General features: G+C 38.8%; 3 protein-coding genes and 2 long non-coding RNA genes across 5 annotated transcripts; 3 read left to right on the forward strand and 2 right to left on the reverse strand.

Annotated features, from left to right (window-relative positions):
- The first annotated feature begins 3,164 nt into the window (after nucleotides 1-3,164).
- LOC117407291 (coagulation factor IX-like) lies at nucleotides 3,165-14,083 on the forward strand. The gene is made up of 12 exons (XM_034012126.3): nucleotides 3,165-3,362; nucleotides 3,726-3,886; nucleotides 4,434-4,458; nucleotides 5,242-5,370; nucleotides 6,994-7,154; nucleotides 7,706-7,730; nucleotides 8,668-8,796; nucleotides 10,317-10,430; nucleotides 11,016-11,150; nucleotides 11,373-11,419; nucleotides 12,246-12,363; nucleotides 12,933-14,083. Exons 1-12 carry the CDS (start codon nucleotides 3,299-3,301, stop codon nucleotides 13,463-13,465), a joined length of 1,641 nt encoding a protein of 546 aa, XP_033868017.3. The 5' UTR covers nucleotides 3,165-3,298; the 3' UTR covers nucleotides 13,466-14,083.
- A 1,192-nt stretch (nucleotides 14,084-15,275) lies between these two features.
- Nucleotides 15,276-15,923, reverse strand: LOC131737797 (uncharacterized). The gene is made up of 2 exons (XR_009329418.1): nucleotides 15,697-15,923; nucleotides 15,276-15,500 (listed from the first exon to the last, which is right to left on the reverse strand). It is a non-coding gene; the product is annotated as an uncharacterized LOC131737797 (long non-coding RNA).
- Nucleotides 15,924-16,722: 799 nt separating this feature from the next.
- Nucleotides 16,723-20,531, forward strand: LOC131737887 (coagulation factor X-like; the record flags this gene model as incomplete). Its single annotated transcript, XM_059029668.1, has 5 exons — nucleotides 16,723-16,879; nucleotides 17,465-17,599; nucleotides 17,822-17,868; nucleotides 18,695-18,812; nucleotides 19,381-20,531. Coding segments are annotated over 5 exons (990 nt in total), but the record flags the coding sequence as incomplete, so codon positions are not given.
- Nucleotides 20,532-21,723: 1,192 nt separating this feature from the next.
- Nucleotides 21,724-22,374, reverse strand: LOC131737796 (uncharacterized). Its single transcript, XR_009329417.1, has 2 exons — nucleotides 22,145-22,374; nucleotides 21,724-21,948 (listed from the first exon to the last, which is right to left on the reverse strand). It is a non-coding gene; the product is annotated as an uncharacterized LOC131737796 (long non-coding RNA).
- Nucleotides 22,375-23,172: 798 nt separating this feature from the next.
- LOC131737795 (coagulation factor X-like) lies at nucleotides 23,173-26,980 on the forward strand. Its single transcript, XM_059029260.1, has 5 exons — nucleotides 23,173-23,327; nucleotides 23,913-24,047; nucleotides 24,270-24,316; nucleotides 25,143-25,260; nucleotides 25,830-26,980. The coding sequence occupies exons 4-5, from the start codon at nucleotides 25,233-25,235 to the stop codon at nucleotides 26,360-26,362; spliced, it is 561 nt and encodes a 186-aa protein (XP_058885243.1). The 5' UTR covers nucleotides 23,173-23,327; nucleotides 23,913-24,047; nucleotides 24,270-24,316; nucleotides 25,143-25,232; the 3' UTR covers nucleotides 26,363-26,980.
- The last annotated feature ends 91 nt before the right edge of the window (nucleotides 26,981-27,071 follow it).

Consider the following 27,071-nt stretch of genomic DNA (forward strand, 5'->3'; position numbering starts at 1 on the left):
TTTTTACAGTTCAAGGTCTCTTAGGCAACTCAAGTTGTTTGCATGTGGGTTAATTAAACCCTCATACCTCAGATCACGTGTTTCTGTTTTTTTTTGTTTTTTCTTTCATAAATCAAACTATGAAATTGAAACTGGATTGTAAGACTTTATCTACACATGTAAAAATGCTTATAAGAGACAAAAGCAAATTAGACAATAAGCAATTTAACATCATTCTCACTGGTCCACCAGGCCAATAAAGTTACAGAAATAGTATTCAAACACCTGAAAGAACACTTGATTGAAACCCTGATAGTAAGTTAGCATCATTAATGATCTTTGAAAGGGCATTCCAAAGGGTTGGTGCAAGATGGCTCAAATAGAGACCAACCAAAGAAGCACACTTGGACACTGCTGAAACCGGAAGTAAAGTATCAGTTGAACAATAGGAGTAAAATAAACATCATTACTGTACATACAGTATGCTAACAAAGCCTAGCACAAGTTGAAAAATGATCTTGACACTGAGCCACATTTTTGGCTCTCATATTACTATGCCTGCTCTATTTACAACACCATTTAGATGTTGCTTCATTCAAGGCCTGATTCAAATTTTAGTGAGGTAAATTATTTACTACATATGACTTTATATTTTGTGATCGTGTTTTTTTTAAAATTGTTATTATTGTACACAATAAATATTGTGTGCACACTGACCTCCACTGGAGAGAAGCGGTAAAGCAACTTTCCAGATGGAAATTTTGAATTTTGGGATGGAGCAGTGTTTCCCAACCTTGTTCCTGGCGGCACACCGTGTCTGCTGGTTTGCATTCCAACGCAGCACTCAATTGCTTAATTGAACCGTTAATCACTTTATTAGTTCAATGAAGGGTTCAATTAAGCAACTGAGCGCTGTGTTGGAAGGAAAACCAGCAGACATGGTGTGCCACCAGGAACAGGGCTGGGAAGCAATGGGATAGAGGATGACCTATGAATTCCGGTATTGTACTCATTATACAAATCTTTGTTTCTTTCAACATAAATGTGAAAGCAGATAGTGATGGTGACATCAATAGGATGTGAAGTTAACCACCACTCTTTGACCCAGCCCTTTCTTAGATAGCTTTCACTCACTGTCTGTTGCTAATTTGCTATTTGCTAATTGCTGAGAGCTTTCATCATAATCATTTCTGGCAGGTACCTGATATTATTTTTGAACAGTTTTCTACAGAATCAGCTTGCTTTATTTCTTTGCAGTCAGTTTAGCTCTTTTTCTTGCTTTTCCCCAAGTTTTCAAAGAAACAATTTTGTAATGAGAAAAAGCCATAATCCTAAAATGAGTCACTTACATCACAAACATGTTAATCACTCATCAGGCTTTTCATGACCTTTTAAAATGAATACATTTGATATAACACATGCTTCTTTGAAAACTGTATATCAGACCTACATACTGTAGCAAAGGGAAATACACAACCCTAATCCTAGCTCTACCCTTACCCCTAACCCCTAACCCCTAACCCCTAACCCTTCATGAGCAAACACAGACATCCGTGCCAGCTGGTCTCTCATCTTAAGCATGTAGGACAGCACACTCACTCACAGCACACTTTTTCTGGTCGCTCGCTTTCCCAAGACTCATTTAGCACCTGAGAGGGCCTCTCATCTGGCATCCATAGAGCAGCTTGAACCCAGTAAGTATTTGGGGCAGCTCTCAGTAGGCAACTAGCAGGTAGGGCAGCCACTTGTCCCAATCTTTTCCTGTTTCATATACAAACTTCTTCAACATGCTTGTCAATGTTTGGGTAGCTGATCGAGTAAGCCATTCCTGTCAACTCGGTTAGAGCAGAATCACTTCCCCTGGGTAGTCTGGTCACTAGACTTTGCTGGCAGATTTATGGCTTCTGCTGCTGGGCCCACAGCTGCTACTTGATCCTCGACTCTTTCAGGTCTTTCCTCTCTGGATTGTGAGCGGCCGGTGGACATGATGTTGCGATGGGAGGAGGAAGAGATGACACAGGAGAATTTTTAAAAACCAAGGTGGCTGGTTTTTATTAGCAAGCTTGCAGGGACAGGCAGGAACAGTGCATGAAAATAAAAGTAACTAAACAAACAACTTTGGTTAAAATTCTCCTGTGTCATCGCTTCCTCCTTGCACCGCAACGTCCTGTGCAGTGGTCACTTACAATTGGTGGCAGCGGTGGGATCCAGTGGCCGTTGAGTCAATTATCAACCAGGAGAAACGCAACTATATCATTGTCAAGGAGATTGCTCAGCAACAACCTGTGCACCGGTCGCTCACAAATCGTTAACATTTCAAATAGCTGACATATTTGTTTAATTATCCGCTTCTAAATTCAACATCACATGTTTGTTCTTTTTTAAAGCAGAGGTGCCCAGGAGATTGACCCCTCTGAACAAACATGTCTGCGCTGCAGCAGTCCGGATAAACCTTACAAAGGTTACTCCTAGTTAAACATTCGCTGACGCTGCCTTCCTGATGTGCTTTTCTCCTTGATGACTGGTGCTTCCCTGAAATCAGTAATTAGGGAAAACCAGGATTTGAAACACACGTTTTTCTTGTCATTAGCATAAACACAGTCTCACAAGTCCCTGTTGTTTTGCTTTTTGAATTTAAATTTCAGGACTTTTTTTTCATTTTAACTCAACTAAAGCCATTCTTCTCTTGCCACTACATTATCCTTCCTGAGCCTTATACCTGTTTTGCACATGTTATAAAATATTATACAAAAATCAAACTAATTGCTGTCTACCTGTTTGACAGCAGAGCAGGTGACACCCCCGTGGGATCACGAGAGGACAGCTCGAGTGGCACTTTCAATAGTAGCCTTTCTCCAGGGAGTGTGTATCAAATATTTGAGAATGCTAATATGTGTACGGCATTCCAGCACAACTTCCTTTACACAACTTTTTATTTTAGTTGTGTTTAATATATTGTGTGTGTATAACATGCCTATGTGTGTGTGTATATATATATATATATATATATATATATATATATATATATATATATATATATATGCATGTTATGATTGTATAATAATAATAATAATAATAATAATAATAATAATAATAATTATAACGGATATCTGGTTCTATCTGTAGAATAAATACAATAGTCGCTTTTCCCCTATGGGTGGGTGACAGTGTCTCCTCCGTCCAGTACTCACTCTCCTAAATTCTGTGAGGGGCCTGGTTAGGCTTTGTTTTCTTTTCCAAGCTGGTCATTGAACTTTTGTCCATTTTGTTTTATACACAATCTGTCAGCTGGTGGAGGGGACTGCTTACCAGCAAAACCATGAAGGCTCAGCTTTTGTGGATATGTCTTTCCTTCTTTTCTCTGACCTTTATCGAAGCAAACGGTATGTATTATGTGCTTTTTTTTCTTTCCAAAGTACCAATTTAAAAAGGTACTTGTATTGTATCCAGGTGAAATCAGTAATGTGGCTTTAAATCTGAGATTAAACCTTCTTTTGCTGAGGGTCATTGTATTTTGAGGTGTTTAGTAACTGTTTAAAGTGTGTTTGGCGACTACATATCTCTGTAAACTTTAAGAATGTTACTGTGTGATATTGACGTGGGGAGAGGATGGTGCTGTATTTTTATAACCACATTACACAAGGCAAAGCATTATTTCTTTTTATAAGAGCAGCCACCCTCCCCCTCCAAACCCGTACAGAGCTGTTACTTGTGTACCAGCATCTTACTGTAGATTTTTATTTTAGTATTTCTGCCTCAAGAGAGTGCAAGTCAAGTTTTCAGAAGACATAAGCGTGCCAATAGCATTTTTGAAGAGCTAAAACAAGGTAACTTGGAAAGAGAATGCAATGAGGAGCAGTGCAGCTATGAAGAAGTGAGGGAAGTGTTTCAGAAGGAAGAACCAACTGTGAGTACTGGCCCTTCTTTCACACTTTACAAGCATTGCCAAGATCCTGCTGAACAATGTTAGCCTGGTCATTGTTTGTATTACTGTGTGCTAGTATTAACCAGACACAGACTTACTTCAATATGTAAGAGAGTCTACTGAAATAAAATCTGGATCCAAATGAGCTGTAGTTATTTTTCACTGTGTTGTTGTTATTATGATTGATTCCCCTTCAGTGGGTACACTTTGGTATAGGTATAGGGAATAGGTTTGGTCAGAGCTATGAAATAGATCCAGTATAACACACAGTAAAACCTTTGGGAGGGGGACGTATAGGAATGGTTTAATAGAATGCACTGTCAAACACACTCCAATAATCACTGGTATATACTGTAAATACCACTTTATGAACAGCAAGGGTGGAGACGGTGTACTGGTCATACAGTATGTATTTGATGTTGGTACAATCATCCACTGATATCCCATATACTTAATAAAAAAAAAATGAAATCAAAGCAATCCAGAAACTATTTTGTTTTAACTATAACTATAATTTTTGTTTTTCTAGAAGGAATTCTGGAACACATATGTAGGTAGGAAACTTCACTATATATTAATATATTAGATATATTATAAATTAATACCACTTTGAAAATAAATTAGATAGCTGTGAACTGATAACATGTAGAAACCTGCCATAATAATGTCAAATGTAAGTGATGTGTGCTGTCTTAAACACTGAAGCTCCTGTCACTGAGTACTATTGCAACCCCCAAACTAAAGTGTGAAACTATTAATATGATAAGCATGTCAATAACCAACCAGAACAGGCATTTACAGCATTTATTCCACTCTGAATAACAAACCTCCCATACACAATGGAGAGAAATCCTGCTTCCTGATTGGCTGACAAGGTATATATAAAAGGTAATCACCAACAGCAATTTGAGCACATCTCTGGAACTACTGTCAGCGGCCTGCTCACCTGCTATAGTAGAACCATATCACTCCACAAACCTAACAAACACTTACTGGCTTTAGGTATTGAGGTTACACTCCATGAAGGGAGCTGTTACTTTGCTTTCTGAATATAGTCCATACTTTGGGGTGCCTTATTGTTATTATCCCTCAATTATCCCTCAACTGTTTACTTCATGAATTGTCCTCTTAGCAGTAACCCACAATCCGACAATCCTTTTCGCAATCCACAAATCATATGTAATGTACACCCCAGTGTTCCTTATTGCTTAATTAATGCATCACAGCCAATCTATTAAGCAGTCTGTGTTAATAAACAATTTGAACATTACATGATTTATAATGCATAGCTGGTAACGACCTGTTTGTTTATTAAATCTTGATTAAACACCCTTTAGAAATTCCAAAGCTGTGCCAAACCAACAATGGGGGTTGTGAGCACTTATGCAAGGTGGAAAGGGTCGTCACGTGTTCATGTGTTGAGGGGTATAAACTTGGACAAGACAGGAAATCATGCATTACTGATGGTAGGTTACCTAAGTTTATCCACAACTTCAAAGTAATCAATTCTAAGAAGAAATGTTTCAATGGGTGACTTTTTCAATGTCTAGCAAGTTGAGAAAATGAATAAATGAAGCCTTAGATTCAGGTTTTATGCTGACAACAAAGTCATTAAAGCTATTGTAAGACTTGTATTTCTGATTTTAGGTCATATTGGGGTCTATCTGAAAGCGTTGAGCATGGTCACATGGTCACATATTTCAGGCTTTAGCACCTGTAAAGTAAGAACCAAAACAGCTAAGCAGTTTAAGACAGGGATGCCTGTATTATGACCAGATTCTGTTTAGAGACTGAAATCATGTACAGTAGGCCCGGGAGCTCAACCCCTGTTGCCTAGCGATTAGCATGCTCACTTGCAGTACCCAAGGTTGAGAATTCACTTCCAGCAGTCCCAAGTTTTTATTTCTTCATTGTTATGTACATATTTTATTAAGACTGGAATTTGACTTGTTTTAGAGATTGTATTGAGTAAATCTTAGTGCTGTTAGCATGCATTTATTAATTTGAACCTGAGATCTTTCTAGGCTTAGAGTAAATAGCGGGATTCCAAAAAATATAGCGTTGCACATCCCCAGGTGTTGCTACAACTGTTTAAATAACATACCTGTAGTTTTTCTTTTCATTGTTAACACCCTGACAACTTTTTAGACTTATAACTTTAAAGTGTGTTTCAAAGCTCTTTTCAAAATGGCTGCTCTAGTGCACTGACAGTGTAAGGATTATTGCCCACATTGTAAAACAGGTAACACAGGAATAACAATCCATGATGTGGTACAGAACAGAAAAACCAGAGCACCTGCTGTTATGTTTTTTCATTTTTTTTTTAAATCGCTCTTCCTGCCTGCAGTGATTTAGAGGAGAGATCTCAAAACCCAGTGCACTAGAGTGGCCAATTTGAAAATAAATTACAGGTACGATATTTAAACAGTTGTAGCAACACCTGGGGACGTGCAACACTAAATGTTTCAGAACCGCGCTACTTAGCTACTCTTTAAGGCCCCCCGTGACATCAGGCGTCCTGACTAAGGACTTAACTCTGTGTTAGGTAGTTATTTCCAAAAATGTTATCCTTTGTTTTTAAATTTCATTAGTCAAATGTTTTTTTCACTGTCAACTACCAGATGGTAATGCCCTCAAAACAGGTTATATAGCTTAATTTAAACATTAAGGCATGAGCACATTCTAAAATATTTGATTAAAGAAATGTTTATATATACTATATATACTATGTTTATATATGTCTTTACTTCTTTTCTCTGACCTTTATCGAAGCAAACGGTATGTATTGTGTGTGTGAAATCAGTAATGTGGCTTTAAATCTGAGATTAAACCTTCTTTTGCTGAGGGTCATTGTATTTTTGAGGTGTTAGTAACTGTTTAAAGTGTGTTTGGCGACTACATATCTCTGTAAACTTTAAGAATGTTACTGTGTGATATTGACGTGGGGAGAGGATGGTGCTGTATTTTTATAACCACATTACACAAGGCAAAGCATTATTTTTTTTTATAAAAGCAGCCACCCTCCCCCTCCAAACCCGTACAGAGCTGTTACTTGTGTACCAGCATCTTACTGTAGATTTTTATTTTAGTATTTCTGTCGCAAGAGAGTGCAAGTCAAGTTTTCAGAAGACATAAGCGTGCCAACAGCTTTTTTGAAGAGCTAAAACAAGGTAACTTGGAAAGAGAATGCAAGGAGGAGCAGTGCAGCTATGAAGAAGCGAGGGAAGTGTTTGAGAAGGAAGAACCAACTGTGAGTACTGGCCCTTCTTTCTCACTTTACAAGCATTGCCAGGATCCTGCTGAACAATGTTAGCCTGGTCATTGTTTGTATTACTGTGTGCTAGTATTAACCAGACACAGACTTACTTCAATATGTAAGAGAGTCTACTGAAATAAAATCTGGATCCAAATGAGCTGTAGTTATTTTTCCTGTGTTGTTGTTATTATGATTGATTCCCCTTCAGTGGGTACACTTTGGTATAGGTATAGGGTATAGGTCTGGTCAGAGCTATGAAATAGATCCAGTATAACACACAGTAAAACCTTTGGGAGGGGGGACGTATAGGAATGGTATAGAATGCACTGTCAAACACACTCCAATAATCACTGGTATATACTGTAAATACCACTTTATGAACAGCAAGGGTGGAGACGGTGTACTGGTCACACAGTATGTATTTGATTTTGGTACAATAGTCCAGGCCCACTGATAACCCATATCCTTAATTTAAAAAAAAAAACATGAAATCAAAGTAATCCAGAAACTATTTTGTTTTAACAACTGTCATCTTTTTTTTCTAGAATGAATTCTGGAACAAACATGTAGGTAGGAAACTCCATTATATATTAATATATTAGATATGTTATAAATGAATACCACTTTGAAAATAAATAACTGTGAACTTATAACATGTAGAAACCTGCCATAATAATGTCAAATGTAAGTGATGTGTGCTGTCTTAAACACTGAGGCTCCTGTCACTGAGTACTATTGCAACCCCCAAACTAAAGTGTGAAACTATTAATATGATAAGCATATCAATAACCAACCAGAACAGGCATTTACAGCATTTCTTCCACTCTGAATAACAAACCTCCCATCTACTTTTGAAAAACTGCTTACTAAATTCAGAACAAAGAAGCAGGCCACAAAACTGCAAATTCAAACATTTTAGATTTTATAATTAATTAAAATTATACCTTAATACGGCTGTGGCCTCATGATTGCCTTACATCTATTATATTTTTAAATCATTTGTTACTACCATTTGTTACTGTTCTACCATGCCTATTCAGTCACAATGCAGATAAATCCTGCTATCTGATTGGCTGACAGGGTATATGTAAATGATAAATCATCAATAGCAATTTTAGCATATCTCCGGAACTACTGTCAGCAGTCTGATCACCTGCTGCAGTAGAACCATATCACTCCACTAACAAACACTTACTGGCTTTAGGTATTGAGGTTACAAAATCCCACAATCCTTTTCGCAACCCACAAATCGCATGTAATGTACACCCCAGTGTTCTTTATTGCTTAATTAATGCATTACAGCCCATCTATTTATTAAGCACTGTGTTTTTGAACTATTTATTTATTTATTACATTTATATAGTGCTTTTCATACAAAGTATCACAAAGCACTGTACAGTACATAAACAAAGTATTTAAATTTACACAACACAATTTGAAAATTACATGATTTATAATGCATAGCTGGTAACGTCTGTTTATTAAATCTTGATTAAACACCCTTTAGAAATTCCAAAGCTGTGCCAAACCAACAATGGGGGTTGTGAGCACTTATGCAAGGTGGAAAGGGTCGTCACGTGTTCATGTGTTGAGGGGTATAAACTTGGACAAGACAGGAAATCATGCATTACTGACGGTAGGTTACTTCTTTTGGTACTAAGTTTATCTAAAATGAATCAATTCTGAGCAAAACTAAAGAAACTGGTGGAAAGCATTAAAGCAAGTGTCTTTTTCAATGTCTACCAAGTTTACAGTTTTTTGAGAAAATTAATAAACGAAACCTTAGATACAAAGCCATCATATAAAGCTATTGCAAGACTTGTATTCCTGATTTTAGGTCGCATATTTACGTAAGATCCAAAAAAGCTAAGCAGTTTAAGACAGGGATGCCTGTTACATGACCACATTCTGTTTAGAGACTGATATCATGTACAGTAGGCCCAGGAGCTCAACTCCTGTTGCCTAGCGATTAACACGCTCGTTTGCAGTCCCCAAGGTTGAGAATTCACTTCCAACAGTCCCAAATTTTAATTCTTCATTTTTATTATTGAGTAAAACTTAGTGTTATTTGCATGCATTTCAATTCATTTGAACCTGAGATCAGCATTCAGGGGGAGTAATCAATCTAAACTGGACCAGATTCTCAAAGCTTTTCATAACATCCTAGGATTTGTACTCTACACTTTTGGCTATAATTGCAAAGGACAAAATAAGTGAGTGCAGATATGGCCCTATTTGTTTCTTTCTAGGCTCAAGGCCCTCTGTGACCCTTAGGCATCCTGACTAAGGACTTAACTCTCTGTTAGGTAGTTATTTCCAAACATTTTATCCTTATTTTTAAATGTAATTAGTGTTTAAATGGTTTTTTCAGTGCCTCAAAACAGGGTTCTACTGTATAGCTTAATTAAATATGAAGGCAGTAGCACATTCTAAAACATTAGATTAAAGAAATGTAAAGTAAGTGTCCCCGTGGCTCACCAGGTAGAAGCGCAGGGTGAGTCATACAGTGCAGGTTCGCGTCCTGGCTGTGCGAAGTAGGCCGGTCTTCGCTGAGGACTCCGAATGAAGCATCGCATTGGCCAGGCGTTCCCGTGAGTTAGGGAGGTAAAACCAGCAGGGACTGTTTCTCTTCACCGCTCTACAGCGAACCCTGCTGGTCAGGCGCCCAGTGAGCTCAGAGCAGACACCTGCGGGACTGGCCTTTGTCCTCCAGAGGTCGGTAGCTCGCTGACATCCGCTCTCGAGTTCCTGGGGGAAAAAGGAAGCTGGCTTGGTCAGGGGACTGGAGGACGCCCACTGAATCTTCAGGTCTCCTGAGCCATGTGGGGAATTGCTACGGTGAGCAGAAAACTATTGGGCATTCCAAATTGGGAGAAAATCAGGGAGGAAAATTTTAATTGGACAAAAAATAAAAAATAAATACAAAACAAAGGATAACATGTTTATATATAACATATTTACTTCCTGTATCAATAATTATCCTGCACCAGCAATCCTCTGCCAATCTGTGTTGTTGCTAGGTAACCTGTACTTGATCACAACCCATCCCAGTCCTTTAGTTCTTGCTACAAATATTTAAATCAAATCTAATGTTCCTTTAACAACCCCATACATGCTTCACTGCAATATGTCATTGTTTTAAGTTTCTCTTCCCAGATGGTGATCAGTGTCGTCAAGCCCCTTGTCAGAATGGGGGTGTCTGCACTGATGGTATTGGAGCTTATGTGTGTGACTGCAAGGACGGCTACCAAGGTCAAAACTGTGAAATTGGTAAGCACACTCTGCATTATACCTGATGAACAATGCAAGTGTTAAATCAAAATGTGATCCCTAACTGGACTGGAGAAAAGGGATTTGGCAGTATAAATCAATGTTAAAACCATCAGCTAATACATGGATGCAGTGAAAAGTTTTGTGTGGTACGAGGTTGCAGTGGTAGAAGGAACAATATAAACATCTGAACCCTTCTATTCCAGCAATAAACCATTCATTCTGCCGTTAAAGGTAGAATAAATAGGGTGTGCAAAATGAAACAATTCTCTCAGCTACTTATCTCATTTGTGTTCTTTGGTTTGCAATTCTTATGTTGTTTCCGTTTTCAGTTATTTCCTTGAAACTTCCTTTTTTTTTTTTACGTTTGGTCTCAGCATGGTTCATAGCAATATTTTCTCTATGTTTTTCCACTACCCATTTCAAGATGCATCTGGTTATCTCCCCATTGCTAATGTGAGACTAAAGGTAAGAGAGTCTCACCTTCAACACCTGTGCAAGCTTCACTGTAATAAAAACACGACTGTCACTTGGGAAGCTTGGAAAGGTTGTGAATCTTCTTTTCATGTCTGTTTTGGTTTCCAGATACAGCCGAGTGTCTTCCCGCTGTGCACTTTGGGTGTGATCAATTTTGCCATCCTGGCTCCGATAACTCTTATGTTTGCTCCTGCACAAAGGGTTACACACTTGGTGCAAATAAAAAGACTTGTATTCCTCAAGGTAGGATTAACGACTACTGTTACTATTTAATTTTTTTTTTTTTAGGTTTTAGTGTGGTTCAGGGGGCGGAGTGAGGGCTGCAGCCTAGTAAATTAAATGAAGGCCCTGAGCATTCAGATATCCCCAAATCCCCAAAACACTCCAGACCCCCGACACAATCACTGCTCCAGTCTAGTGATTTAAAATGTATACAATAGTACTTAATCTTTTCTATATTGACAGTGAAGTTTCCCTGTGGAAAACAGACGACTTTCCAATTCCCTTGGCAGGTAAGCGTCAAACATAACTTCTTATTTTCAGTATGATTTTTTTCCCTAGTAATTTTTTTTATTTATCCTGCCCAATTATTTTCTTCCCAGTCTAAACTGACCTAAATTTTGCACACTCGTTCAGCAGGTTCTCAGACACAAACTTCCGGGCAATCAACCTCTTACCACTTGCTATCATGCCTTTTTCCAAAATTTTGCAATAATAATCACTCTCCACAAAGCCGTCAATAAAGTGTAATTGACCAGGGTCACTAGATGCCATGCACCCCCATACCATAATGCTGCCCCCACTGTGCTTTACAGTACAAATCACACAGGTTTCCTTGTATTCTCCCTTCAGCCGCCACACATAACCTTCCCATCAGAACCACTGAAAACATTCATTTTAGTCTCAGCAGACCTTCACACAGAATTCCAGGAGCCAGAGTCCATATGTAATGGTCAGTAGTTCATGAGTACAAAGGACAGCCAATGGTTATTTGTTCATTTGTCCAGTACAGGAAATACAGCCAACACAGCCTGTCAGTTATCTGACTTGCACATGAAAAATGATGCTATGTTCTTGTGCATGTTCTCTTTAAGGAGGCAGAGTTACTGACGTGGTTTGAGGGGCGTGCAAGGCACACTTAACATTCTCTATAATCTTCTGACCATAAAGAGCGAAAAATGAAGATAAATACTAGAAATAAAGGTGATAATGTAGGTCCTGACCACAATATGATGTCAACCCTGGTGTCATGGGAAAGTTCGTCCCAGCATTGGTTCATTTAATTTGCTATTTTTTAAAAGGATGACATTTAATGTCTTTCTCATTTCTGTAAAAAAGGTTCAGTTAGTAAACGAAGACACCACAGGCTTTTGTAGCGGTGCAATCCTGGGGCAGTATTTGGTGCTAACTGCAGCTAAATGTGTTTCCATGGTCAGCACATTTCAAGTTGTTGTAGGTAAGTTTTAAACACACTAATGTATGCTACATGAGACAAAATGACCTAGTTATATCCAACACAGAGTTTAGATACAATAAAAAATATATTAATTATGTGAATAAATGTATACTCTTCTTTTTACAAATAGTTAGCAATTGGGTAATTTAGAATTAGAATTTTACAATTAATAGGTTAACCCTAAATCATTACTCCCAATGAAATCACGATGGAGGACCACTGACCCACACAAGATGCAGTTGAAAAGAAGCCACTGGTAAGCGCATAGGGGAAAGACTTTCCTCAGAACATTTTGGTAAAGGTGGGATCGTCTTTTTAAAACTGGTCAACCAATAACATTTAATGAAGGGGGCTTTCCTCATCTCTATAATTATGAAAAGCCTCTGTCTGCACTGATCAATTAGACTCAAAAGAACCAGACCCAAGTGCATCTCTGGCTGTACTGCTCTGGAAAGTTTAATGGGTTGAGTCAGCTTGAACAGCACTGTTGAAATAAATCCTGTAACTACATGATGTCAGCCATAGTGGTTTACATACAATTCTTTTTTGTATGTTAATTCTTTTACTAGGAAATCAATCAACGGGTCATGATAATAACATCATGCAAATACTGCACGTCGACAGTCTTCACATACATCCCAGATACAAGAACGGAACAGAGAACGATATAGCTTTAATAACACTAAGGGAACCAATCCAGTTCAATAAAAATGTCATTCCCATCTGCATTCCCGAAAAAGACTTTGCGGAACACATTCTGATGCAGAGGAAGCCAGGTGTGGTGAGCAGATGGGGAAGTGGCTGGAATGAAACCAAGGGTCCCGTGCCTACTGTGGAGCTGCCATACCTGCCTCTGGAGACCTGCCAGGAGAAACACAACTTCACCATCTCAAACAAGATGTTTTGCACAGAGGAACTCAGCCATGCCAGCTGCCAGTTGGCCAGCGGAAGCCCTATCGTCTCATCACATAAAGGCATCTGGTTTTTAACTGGCATTCTGATATCTGGGCCGGCAGAATACGACTGCAACCAAGGATATATTTTTATAAAGATAACTAGATACCTGTCATGGCTCAAGCCTTTCTTATACGATCACAATTAACTGAGACCTGTAAGATATGTAATAGAAAGGTTTTTACTGTATCTAGCCAGCTAAATCATGTGCTGGAAAAAGGCATACCAAATGTATTGTACAACCCTTTTGTTTGTAACTTTTTTCCAAATGTAAAACATTCTAACCATATTCCTTTGCAGGCATGATCTTACCAAGAGCATCTTATCATATGCTTTTAAAATGCCCTTTCTAACATTGGGCTTTTTATTTGCTTAATTATTTTCAGAAATTGCTTTAGCACAGCTTGGTACATTTTCAACATGTGTCTGAAACTGCTTTCAACTACCTCTTCCATTATGTTTTGGGTTGTTAATTGTTCTACAGTTCACACTGTTTAGAAGAATCATATCTGGATGATTTGATTCTTATAAGTGGTTGATTCTTAAAAGTGGACCGATACTGTGGTGCAGAGTCGGTATGTTAGTTTGAGAATGAAAGCTTTGTTCCCTGCAGTGTTATGAGTTACCGCATGTATGCACAGGGACCATACGTTTAGTTAGTGTGCCAACTGAAACCGAGGTTTATTTTGTTTGTTTGTTTTATTAGCGGTTGTTTCCCCACCGCACTGTAAGAAAAATAAAACCAACACCGGTTTTAAACTGTAAATTAAGACACCAGCCTGATCATTTACACTGCCCTCAGCCACTCTGTCACATTACAATGAACAAAAGTGCCTCACCGTGTTAGCAGTTTAAATACAGTATACAAATGTCAATGGTGCTCAATCACTGAGGGCAATACATCAAAACAAATCCTCGTGGGTAAGAAACTTGTTATATGATCACAATTATGGTTACTCAAGGCTGCAGAGTCCTATTTCACTACAGTATACTTGAGAAGTGATTGTGTCTAGGGGGTGCCAAGTTTAACTGCCGTGCGATGTGTTGTAACTTTAGGTTTGGTTAAGTTCGAGTTTACTGAATGACTACAATGACCAAAAGCTTTTGCGTTAAAGGAAAAAGACAGGAAATAAAACAGACAGGAAGAATATAACAATAATGAGAGAAAGAATTCAACGTGTTTTTTTTCTGCACAAACTAAGAGCTCAGTTTCACTCAATTTTTTTTTTGGTTTGAAAATTAACAGTTAAAATAAAACCAAGTTTTCATTAAGAAAATAAACTTTGTAGTCGGTTATTATTTGGACTTTAGCTATGCTATACGGTGTTCTGTGTAATTGCCTTTAAATTAAAATGACATTACAGTACAGTATTTTACTGTCAGGACTACCACTGCATTTAAGCATCTGTGGCTTACTTATTTTTCGTTGCGATACAAATCTCAGTTTTTTCATTAAGCGGAGATGTAAAGCTCTGCAATCCCCCCCTCCCCCTCCTCTTCACTGCGCCGCAATCCCACTCCCTCTACATGCATATCACACGGTAACAGTGCTGTACTCCGTATGTATTCAATGAATGTGTATTCACTTTATTGAAACACATTTTCATTTAGAGAGAACACAAGAAAACATACCTGCATTAATGCAGTGGCAGAGTCGCTGTCTGATTACAAACAATGCAGCGTTTCCTGCATCATTGCATTATCCACTCTGTGTACGTGCCTAATCACGCGAGATGTGACCAAACTCAAATTCAAAAACAGCTTATTGGCTGTACACGTCATTGCACTTGATACAGAACCATATTACATGTAGTCAGTTTGTCCCGAAATGATTCTTACAAGCAGATTATTTTAGCATGGTTAGTACAGGAATGATTTTGTCCCAATGGTTTTGATCACTGTATGCAGTTGATTTTTATATCAGTGATTCTTATAAACAGAGTGCACTGTATTAACAATAACAATAACATATATGTTTATTCACATACAATTAAAAATATCACTCAACAATACAAGGTCATTCTGAAAAACTGTTTTTTCACAACGGTCTTTCACATGACAATAAAAATGCAGTAAAAGTCTGATTTCTTGCACTAGGACACAGTGGACAGTGGGGGGAATGGATTCTGTTTGCTGACAACAAGCTTCTGATGTTGGTGAGAAATGTACCCCTTGATGTGTCCCTGGTAGGAAAAAAAAAAAAACACAGGTTAAGTTAGAGGAGGGGAAAAAATACACACAAACCTCTTATGAACAGACAATTTAAATTTAACAATGTCAATATTTCATAGAATACATGACTGTGGGACACAGGGACTTTAAACAGAAGAAAGAAACATGATGTCCAAATGGCTCAATGGCAGACAACGCTGTACTTACCATGTAGATCAGATTAGCTAAAATGCACTGAACTTCATCAGTGTCCACATCGTCCACCTGCATGAATTTGAGGGCAACGAGAAAAGCATCTAGTGGCAACTGGTGGGTTTTAAGCAACTGATACCTGAAAAAAAAAAAAAAAAATATATGATTACTTATTTCATTATATTTGAAAAGGGCAAACAGTTCAAACAGATATACAGTGCCCTCCATTGGGACAGTGAAGTCACAATTGCTATTTTTGCTGTACACTCAAGCAATTAGTGTTTAAATGGTTTTTTCAGTGCCTCAAAACAGGGTTCTACTGTATAGCTTAATTAAATATGAAGGCAGTAGCACATTCTAAAACATTAGATTAAAGAAATGTAAAGTAAGTGTCCCCGTGGCTCACCAGGTAGAAGCGCAGGGTGAGTCATACAGTGCAGGTTCGCGTCCTGGCTGTGCGAAGTAGGCCGGTCTTCGCTGAGGACTCCGAATGAAGCATCGCATTGGCCAGGCGTTCCCGTGAGTTAGGGAGGTAAAACCAGCAGGGACTGTTTCTCTTCACCGCTCTACAGCGAACCCTGCTGGTCAGGCGCCCAGTGAGCTCAGAGCAGACACCTGCGGGACTGGCCTTTGTCCTCCAGAGGTCGGTAGCTCGCTGACATCCGCTCTCGAGTTCCTGGGGGAAAAAGGAAGCTGGCTTGGTCAGGGGACTGGAGGACGCCCACTGAATCTTCAGGTCTCCTGAGCCATGTGGGGAATTGCTACGGTGAGCAGAAAACTATTGGGCATTCCAAATTGGGAGAAAATCAGGGAGGAAAATTTTAATTGGACAAAAAATAAAAAATAAATACAAAACAAAGGATAACATGTTTATATATAACATATTTACTTCCTGTATCAATAATTATCCTGCACCAGCAATCCTCTGCCAATCTGTGTTGTTGCTAGGTAACCTGTACTTGATCACAACCCATCCCAGTCCTTTAGTTCTTGCTACAAATATTTAAATCAAATCTAATGTTCCTTTAACAACCCCATACATGCTTCACTGCAATATGTCATTGTTTTAAGTTTCTCTTCCCAGATGGTGATCAGTGTCGTCAAGCCCCTTGTCAGAATGGGGGTGTCTGCACTGATGGTATTGGAGCTTATGTGTGTGACTGCAAGGACGGCTACCAAGGTCAAAACTGTGAAATTGGTAAGCACACTCTGCATTATACCTGATGAACAATGCAAGTGTTAAATCAAAATGTGATCCCTAACTGGACTGGAGAAAAGGGATTTGGCAGTATAAATCAATGTTAAAACCATCAGCTAATACATGGATGCAGTGAAAAGTTTTGTGTGGTACGAGGTTGCAGTGGTAGAAGGAACAATATAAACATCTGAACCCTTCTATTCCAGCAATAAACCATTCATTCTGCCGTTAAAGGTAGAATAAATAGGGTGTGCAAAATGAAACAATTCTCTCAGCTACTTATCTCATTTGTGTTCTTTGGTTTGCAATTCTTATGTTGTTTCCGTTTTCAGTTATTTCCTTGAAACTTCCTTTTTTTTTTTTACGTTTGGTCTCAGCATGGTTCATAGCAATATTTTCTCTATGTTTTTCCACTACCCATTTCAAGATGCATCTGGTTATCTCCCCATTGCTAATGTGAGACTAAAGGTAAGAGAGTCTCACCTTCAACACCTGTGCAAGCTTCACTGTAATAAAAACACGACTGTCACTTGGGAAGCTTGGAAAGGTTGTGAATCTTCTTTTCATGTCTGTTTTGGTTTCCAGATACAGCCGAGTGTCTTCCCGCTGTGCACTTTGGGTGTGATCAATTTTGCCATCCTGGCTCCGATAACTCTTATGTTTGCTCCTGCACAAAGGGTTACACACTTGGTGCAAATAAAAAGACTTGTATTCCTCAAGGTAGGATTAACGACTACTGTTACTATTTAATTTTTTTTTTTTTAGGTTTTAGTGTGGTTCAGGGGGCGGAGTGAGGGCTGCAGCCTAGTAAATTAAATGAAGGCCCTGAGCATTCAGATATCCCCAAATCCCCAAAACACTCCAGACCCCCGACACAATCACTGCTCCAGTCTAGTGATTTAAAATGTATACAATAGTACTTAATCTTTTCTATATTGACAGTGAAGTTTCCCTGTGGAAAACAGACGACTTTCCAATTCCCTTGGCAGGTAAGCGTCAAACATAACTTCTTATTTTCAGTATGATTTTTTTCCCTAGTAATTTTTTTTATTTATCCTGCCCAATTATTTTCTTCCCAGTCTAAACTGACCTAAATTTTGCACACTCGTTCAGCAGGTTCTCAGACACAAACTTCCGGGCAATCAACCTCTTACCACTTGCTATCATGCCTTTTTCCAAAATTTTGCAATAATAATCACTCTCCACAAAGCCGTCAATAAAGTGTAATTGACCAGGGTCACTAGATGCCATGCACCCCCATACCATAATGCTGCCCCCACTGTGCTTTACAGTACAAATCACACAGGTTTCCTTGTATTCTCCCTTCAGCCGCCACACATAACCTTCCCATCAGAACCACTGAAAACATTCATTTTAGTCTCAGCAGACCTTCACACAGAATTCCAGGAGCCAGAGTCCATATGTAATGGTCAGTAGTTCATGAGTACAAAGGACAGCCAATGGTTATTTGTTCATTTGTCCAGTACAGGAAATACAGCCAACACAGCCTGTCAGTTATCTGACTTGCACATGAAAAATGATGCTATGTTCTTGTGCATGTTCTCTTTAAGGAGGCAGAGTTACTGACGTGGTTTGAGGGGCGTGCAAGGCACACTTAACATTCTCTATAATCTTCTGACCATAAAGAGCGAAAAATGAAGATAAATACTAGAAATAAAGGTGATAATGTAGGTCCTGACCACAATATGATGTCAACCCTGGTGTCATGGGAAAGTTCGTCCCAGCATTGGTTCATTTAATTTGCTATTTTTTAAAAGGATGACATTTAATGTCTTTCTCATTTCTGTAAAAAAGGTTCAGTTAGTAAACGAAGACACCACAGGCTTTTGTAGCGGTGCAATCCTGGGGCAGTATTTGGTGCTAACTGCAGCTAAATGTGTTTCCATGGTCAGCACATTTCAAGTTGTTGTAGGTAAGTTTTAAACACACTAATGTATGCTACATGAGACAAAATGACCTAGTTATATCCAACACAGAGTTTAGATACAATAAAAAATATATTAATTATGTGAATAAATGTATACTCTTCTTTTTACAAATAGTTAGCAATTGGGTAATTTAGAATTAGAATTTTACAATTAATAGGTTAACCCTAAATCATTACTCCCAATGAAATCACGATGGAGGACCACTGACCCACACAAATGCAGTTGAAAAGAAGCCACTGGTAAGCGCATAGGGGAAAGACTTTCCTCAGAACATTTTGGTAAAGGTGGGATCGTCTTTTTAAAACTGGTCAACCAATAACATTTAATGAAGGGGGCTTTCCTCATCTCTATAATTATGAAAAGCCTCTGTCTGCACTGATCAATTAGACTCAAAAGAACCAGACCCAAGTGCATCTCTGGCTGTACTGCTCTGGAAAGTTTAATGGGTTGAGTCAGCTTGAACAGCACTGTTGAAATAAATCCTGTAACTACATGATGTCAGCCATAGTGGTTTACATACAATTCTTTTTTGTATGTTAATTCTTTTACTAGGAAATCAATCAACGGGTCATGATAATAACATCATGCAAATACTGCACGTCGACAGTCTTCACATACATCCCAGATACAAGAACGGAACAGAGAACGATATAGCTTTAATAACACTAAGGGAACCAATCCAGTTCAATAAAAATGTCATTCCCATCTGCATTCCCGAAAAAGACTTTGCGGAACACATTCTGATGCAGAGGAAGCCAGGTGTGGTGAGCAGATGGGGAAGTGGCTGGAATGAAACCAAGGGTCCCGTGCCTACTGTGGAGCTGCCATACCTGCCTCTGGAGACCTGCCAGGAGAAACACAACTTCACCATCTCAAACAAGATGTTTTGCACAGAGGAACTCAGCCATGCCAGCTGCCAGTTGGCCAGCGGAAGCCCTATCGTCTCATCACATAAAGGCATCTGGTTTTTAACTGGCATTCTGATATCTGGGCCGGCAGAATACGACTGCAACCAAGGATATATTTTTATAAAGATAACTAGATACCTGTCATGGCTCAAGCCTTTCTTATACGATCACAATTAACTGAGACCTGTAAGATATGTAATAGAAAGGTTTTTACTGTATCTAGCCAGCTAAATCATGTGCTGGAAAAAGGCATACCAAATGTATTGTACAACCCTTTTGTTTGTAACTTTTTTCCAAATGTAAAACATTCTAACCATATTCCTTTGCAGGCATGATCTTACCAAGAGCATCTTATCATATGCTTTTAAAATGCCCTTTCTAACATTGGGCTTTTTATTTGCTTAATTATTTTCAGAAATTGCTTTAGCACAGCTTGGTACATTTTCAACATGTGTCTGAAACTGCTTTCAACTACCTCTTCCATTATGTTTTGGGTTGTTAATTGTTCTACAGTTCACACTGTTTAGAAGAATCATATCTGGATGATTTGATTCTTATAAGTGGTTGATTCTTAAAAGTGGACCGATACTGTGGTGCAGAGTCGGTATGTTAGTTTGAGAATGAAAGCTTTGTTCCCTGCAGTGTTATGAGTTACCGCATGTATGCACAGGGACCATACGTTTAGTTAGTGTGCCAACTGAAACCGAGGTTTATTTTGTTTGTTTGTTTTATTAGCGGTTGTTTCCCCACCGCACTGTAAGAAAAATAAAACCAACACCGGTTTTAAACTGTAAATTAAGACACCAGCCTGATCATTTACACTGCCCTCAGCCACTCTGTCACATTACAATGAACAAAAGTGCCTCACCGTGTTAGCAGTTTAAATACAGTATACAAATGTCAATGGTGCTCAATCACTGAGGGCAATACATCAAAACAAATCCTCGTGGGTAAGAAACTTGTTATATGATCACAATTATGGTTACTCAAGGCTGCAGAGTCCTATTTCACTACAGTATACTTGAGAAGTGATCGTGTCTAGGGGGTGCCAAGTTTAACTGCCGTGCGATGTGTTGTAACTTTAGGTTTGGTTAAGTTCGAGTTTACTGAATGACTACAATGACCAAAAGCTTTTGCGTTAAAGGAAAAAGACAGGAAATAAAACAGACAGGAAGAATATAACAATAATGAGAGAAAGAATTCAACGTGTTTTTTTTCTGCACAAACTAAGAGCTCAGTTTCACTCAATTTTTTTTTTGGTTTGAAAATTAACAGTTAAAATAAAACCAAGTTTTCATTAAGAAAATAAACTTTGTAGTCGGTTATTATTTGGACTTTAGCTATGCTATACGGTGTTCTGTGTAATTGCCTTTAAATTAAAATGACATTACAGTACAGTATTTTACTGTCAGGACTACCACTGCATTTAAGCATCTGTGGCTTACTTATTTTTCGTTGCGATACAAATCTCAGTTTTTTCATTAAGCGGAGATGTAAAGCTCTGCAATCCCCCCCTCCCCCTCCTCTTCACTGCGCCGCAATCCCACTCCCTCTACATGCATATCACACGGTAACAGTGCTGTACTCCGTATGTATTCAATGAATGTGTATTCACTTTATTGAAACACATTTTCATTTAGAGAGAACACAAGAAAACATACCTGCATTAATGCAGTGGCAGAGTCGCTGTCTGATTACAAACAATGCAGCGTTTCCTGCATCATTGCATTATCCACTCTGTGTACGTGCCTAATCACGCGAGATGTGACCAAACTCAAATTCAAAAACAGCTTATTGGCTGTACACGTCATTGCACTTGATACAGAACCATATTACATGTAGTCAGTTTGTCCCGAAATGATTCTTACAAGCAGATTATTTTAGCATGGTTAGTACAGGAATGATTTTGTCCCAATGGTTTTGATCACTGTATGCAGTTGATTTTTATATCAGTGATTCTTATAAACAGAGTGCACTGTATTAACAATAACAATAACATATATGTTTATTCACATACAATTAAAAATATCACTCAACAATACAAGGTCATTCTGAAAAACTGTTTTTTCACAACGGTCTTTCACATGACAATAAAAATGCAGTAAAAGTCTGATTTCTTGCACTAGGACACAGTGGACAGTGGGGGGAATGGATTCTGTTTGCTGACAACAAGCTTCTGATGTTGGTGAGAAATGTACCCCTTGATGTGTCCCTGGTAGGAAAAAAAAAAAAACACAGGTTAAGTTAGAGGAGGGGAAAAAATACACACAAACCTCTTATGAACAGACAATTTAAATTTAACAATGTCAATATTTCATAGAATACATGACTGTGGGACACAGGGACTTTAAACAGAAGAAAGAAACATGATGTCCAAATGGCTCAATGGCAGACAACGCTGTACTTACCATGTAGATCAGATTAGCTAAAATGCACTGAACTTCATCAGTGTCCACATCGTCCACCTGCATGAATTTGAGGGCAACGAGAAAAGCATCTAGTGGCAACTGGTGGGTTTTAAGCAACTGATACCTGAAAAAAAAAAAAAATAATATATGATTACTTATTTCATTATATTTGAAAAGGGCAAACAGTTCAAACAGATATACAGTGCCCTCCATTGGGACAGTGAAGTCACAATTGCTATTTTTGCTGTACACTCAAGCAATTAGTGTTTAAATGGTTTTTTCAGTGCCTCAAAACAGGGTTCTACTGTATAGCTTAATTAAATATGAAGGCAGTAGCACATTCTAAAACATTAGATTAAAGAAATGTAAAGTAAGTGTCCCCGTGGCTCACCAGGTAGAAGCGCAGGGTGAGTCATACAGTGCAGGTTCGCGTCCTGGCTGTGCGAAGTAGGCCGGTCTTCGCTGAGGACTCCGAATGAAGCATCGCATTGGCCAGGCGTTCCCGTGAGTTAGGGAGGTAAAACCAGCAGGGACTGTTTCTCTTCACCGCTCTACAGCGAACCCTGCTGGTCAGGCGCCCAGTGAGCTCAGAGCAGACACCTGCGGGACTGGCCTTTGTCCTCCAGAGGTCGGTAGCTCGCTGACATCCGCTCTCGAGTTCCTGGGGGAAAAAGGAAGCTGGCTTGGTCAGGGGACTGGAGGACGCCCACTGAATCTTCAGGTCTCCTGAGCCATGTGGGGAATTGCTACGGTGAGCAGAAAACTATTGGGCATTCCAAATTGGGAGAAAATCAGGGAGGAAAATTTTAATTGGACAAAAAATAAAAAATAAATACAAAACAAAGGATAACATGTTTATATATAACATATTTACTTCCTGTATCAATAATTATCCTGCACCAGCAATCCTCTGCCAATCTGTGTTGTTGCTAGGTAACCTGTACTTGATCACAACCCATCCCAGTCCTTTAGTTCTTGCTACAAATATTTAAATCAAATCTAATGTTCCTTTAACAACCCCATACATGCTTCACTGCAATATGTCATTGTTTTAAGTTTCTCTTCCCAGATGGTGATCAGTGTCGTCAAGCCCCTTGTCAGAATGGGGGTGTCTGCACTGATGGTATTGGAGCTTATGTGTGTGACTGCAAGGACGGCTACCAAGGTCAAAACTGTGAAATTGGTAAGCACACTCTGCATTATACCTGATGAACAATGCAAGTGTTAAATCAAAATGTGATCCCTAACTGGACTGGAGAAAAGGGATTTGGCAGTATAAATCAATGTTAAAACCATCAGCTAATACATGGATGCAGTGAAAAGTTTTGTGTGGTACGAGGTTGCAGTGGTAGAAGGAACAATATAAACATCTGAACCCTTCTATTCCAGCAATAAACCATTCATTCTGCCGTTAAAGGTAGAATAAATAGGGTGTGCAAAATGAAACAATTCTCTCAGCTACTTATCTCATTTGTGTTCTTTGGTTTGCAATTCTTATGTTGTTTCCGTTTTCAGTTATTTCCTTGAAACTTCCTTTTTTTTTTTTACGTTTGGTCTCAGCATGGTTCATAGCAATATTTTCTCTATGTTTTTCCACTACCCATTTCAAGATGCATCTGGTTATCTCCCCATTGCTAATGTGAGACTAAAGGTAAGAGAGTCTCACCTTCAACACCTGTGCAAGCTTCACTGTAATAAAAACACGACTGTCACTTGGGAAGCTTGGAAAGGTTGTGAATCTTCTTTTCATGTCTGTTTTGGTTTCCAGATACAGCCGAGTGTCTTCCCGCTGTGCACTTTGGGTGTGATCAATTTTGCCATCCTGGCTCCGATAACTCTTATGTTTGCTCCTGCACAAAGGGTTACACACTTGGTGCAAATAAAAAGACTTGTATTCCTCAAGGTAGGATTAACGACTACTGTTACTATTTAATTTTTTTTTTTTTAGGTTTTAGTGTGGTTCAGGGGGCGGAGTGAGGGCTGCAGCCTAGTAAATTAAATGAAGGCCCTGAGCATTCAGATATCCCCAAATCCCCAAAACACTCCAGACCCCCGACACAATCACTGCTCCAGTCTAGTGATTTAAAATGTATACAATAGTACTTAATCTTTTCTATATTGACAGTGAAGTTTCCCTGTGGAAAACAGACGACTTTCCAATTCCCTTGGCAGGTAAGCGTCAAACATAACTTCTTATTTTCAGTATGATTTTTTTCCCTAGTAATTTTTTTTATTTATCCTGCCCAATTATTTTCTTCCCAGTCTAAACTGACCTAAATTTTGCACACTCGTTCAGCAGGTTCTCAGACACAAACTTCCGGGCAATCAACCTCTTACCACTTGCTATCATGCCTTTTTCCAAAATTTTGCAATAATAATCACTCTCCACAAAGCCGTCAATAAAGTGTAATTGACCAGGGTCACTAGATGCCATGCACCCCCATACCATAATGCTGCCCCCACTGTGCTTTACAGTACAAATCACACAGGTTTCCTTGTATTCTCCCTTCAGCCGCCACACATAACCTTCCCATCAGAACCACTGAAAACATTCATTTTAGTCTCAGCAGACCTTCACACAGAATTCCAGGAGCCAGAGTCCATATGTAATGGTCAGTAGTTCATGAGTACAAAGGACAGCCAATGGTTATTTGTTCATTTGTCCAGTACAGGAAATACAGCCAACACAGCCTGTCAGTTATCTGACTTGCACATGAAAAATGATGCTATGTTCTTGTGCATGTTCTCTTTAAGGAGGCAGAGTTACTGACGTGGTTTGAGGGGCGTGCAAGGCACACTTAACATTCTCTATAATCTTCTGACCATAAAGAGCGAAAAATGAAGATAAATACTAGAAATAAAGGTGATAATGTAGGTCCTGACCACAATATGATGTCAACCCTGGTGTCATGGGAAAGTTCGTCCCAGCATTGGTTCATTTAATTTGCTATTTTTTAAAAGGATGACATTTAATGTCTTTCTCATTTCTGTAAAAAAGGTTCAGTTAGTAAACGAAGACACCACAGGCTTTTGTAGCGGTGCAATCCTGGGGCAGTATTTGGTGCTAACTGCAGCTAAATGTGTTTCCATGGTCAGCACATTTCAAGTTGTTGTAGGTAAGTTTTAAACACACTAATGTATGCTACATGAGACAAAATGACCTAGTTATATCCAACACAGAGTTTAGATACAATAAAAAATATATTAATTATGTGAATAAATGTATACTCTTCTTTTTACAAATAGTTAGCAATTGGGTAATTTAGAATTAGAATTTTACAATTAATAGGTTAACCCTAAATCATTACTCCCAATGAAATCACGATGGAGGACCACTGACCCACACAAGATGCAGTTGAAAAGAAGCCACTGGTAAGCGCATAGGGGAAAGACTTTCCTCAGAACATTTTGGTAAAGGTGGGATCGTCTTTTTAAAACTGGTCAACCAATAACATTTAATGAAGGGGGCTTTCCTCATCTCTATAATTATGAAAAGCCTCTGTCTGCACTGATCAATTAGACTCAAAAGAACCAGACCCAAGTGCATCTCTGGCTGTACTGCTCTGGAAAGTTTAATGGGTTGAGTCAGCTTGAACAGCACTGTTGAAATAAATCCTGTAACTACATGATGTCAGCCATAGTGGTTTACATACAATTCTTTTTTGTATGTTAATTCTTTTACTAGGAAATCAATCAACGGGTCATGATAATAACATCATGCAAATACTGCACGTCGACAGTCTTCACATACATCCCAGATACAAGAACGGAACAGAGAACGATATAGCTTTAATAACACTAAGGGAACCAATCCAGTTCAATAAAAATGTCATTCCCATCTGCATTCCCGAAAAAGACTTTGCGGAACACATTCTGATGCAGAGGAAGCCAGGTGTGGTGAGCAGATGGGGAAGTGGCTGGAATGAAACCAAGGGTCCCGTGCCTACTGTGGAGCTGCCATACCTGCCTCTGGAGACCTGCCAGGAGAAACACAACTTCACCATCTCAAACAAGATGTTTTGCACAGAGGAACTCAGCCATGCCAGCTGCCAGTTGGCCAGCGGAAGCCCTATCGTCTCATCACATAAAGGCATCTGGTTTTTAACTGGCATTCTGATATCTGGGCCGGCAGAATACGACTGCAACCAAGGATATATTTTTATAAAGATAACTAGATACCTGTCATGGCTCAAGCCTTTCTTATACGATCACAATTAACTGAGACCTGTAAGATATGTAATAGAAAGGTTTTTACTGTATCTAGCCAGCTAAATCATGTGCTGGAAAAAGGCATACCAAATGTATTGTACAACCCTTTTGTTTGTAACTTTTTTCCAAATGTAAAACATTCTAACCATATTCCTTTGCAGGCATGATCTTACCAAGAGCATCTTATCATATGCTTTTAAAATGCCCTTTCTAACATTGGGCTTTTTATTTGCTTAATTATTTTCAGAAATTGCTTTAGCACAGCTTGGTACATTTTCAACATGTGTCTGAAACTGCTTTCAACTACCTCTTCCATTATGTTTTGGGTTGTTAATTGTTCTACAGTTCACACTGTTTAGAAGAATCATATCTGGATGATTTGATTCTTATAAGTGGTTGATTCTTAAAAGTGGACCGATACTGTGGTGCAGAGTCGGTATGTTAGTTTGAGAATGAAAGCTTTGTTCCCTGCAGTGTTATGAGTTACCGCATGTATGCACAGGGACCATACGTTTAGTTAGTGTGCCAACTGAAACCGAGGTTTATTTTGTTTGTTTGTTTTATTAGCGGTTGTTTCCCCACCGCACTGTAAGAAAAATAAAACCAACACCGGTTTTAAACTGTAAATTAAGACACCAGCCTGATCATTTACACTGCCCTCAGCCACTCTGTCACATTACAATGAACAAAAGTGCCTCACCGTGTTAGCAGTTTAAAT

Source organism: Acipenser ruthenus, chromosome 8 (genome assembly GCF_902713425.1).
Source record: "Acipenser ruthenus chromosome 8, fAciRut3.2 maternal haplotype, whole genome shotgun sequence".
Taxonomy (NCBI): Eukaryota; Metazoa; Chordata; class Actinopteri; order Acipenseriformes; family Acipenseridae; genus Acipenser; species Acipenser ruthenus.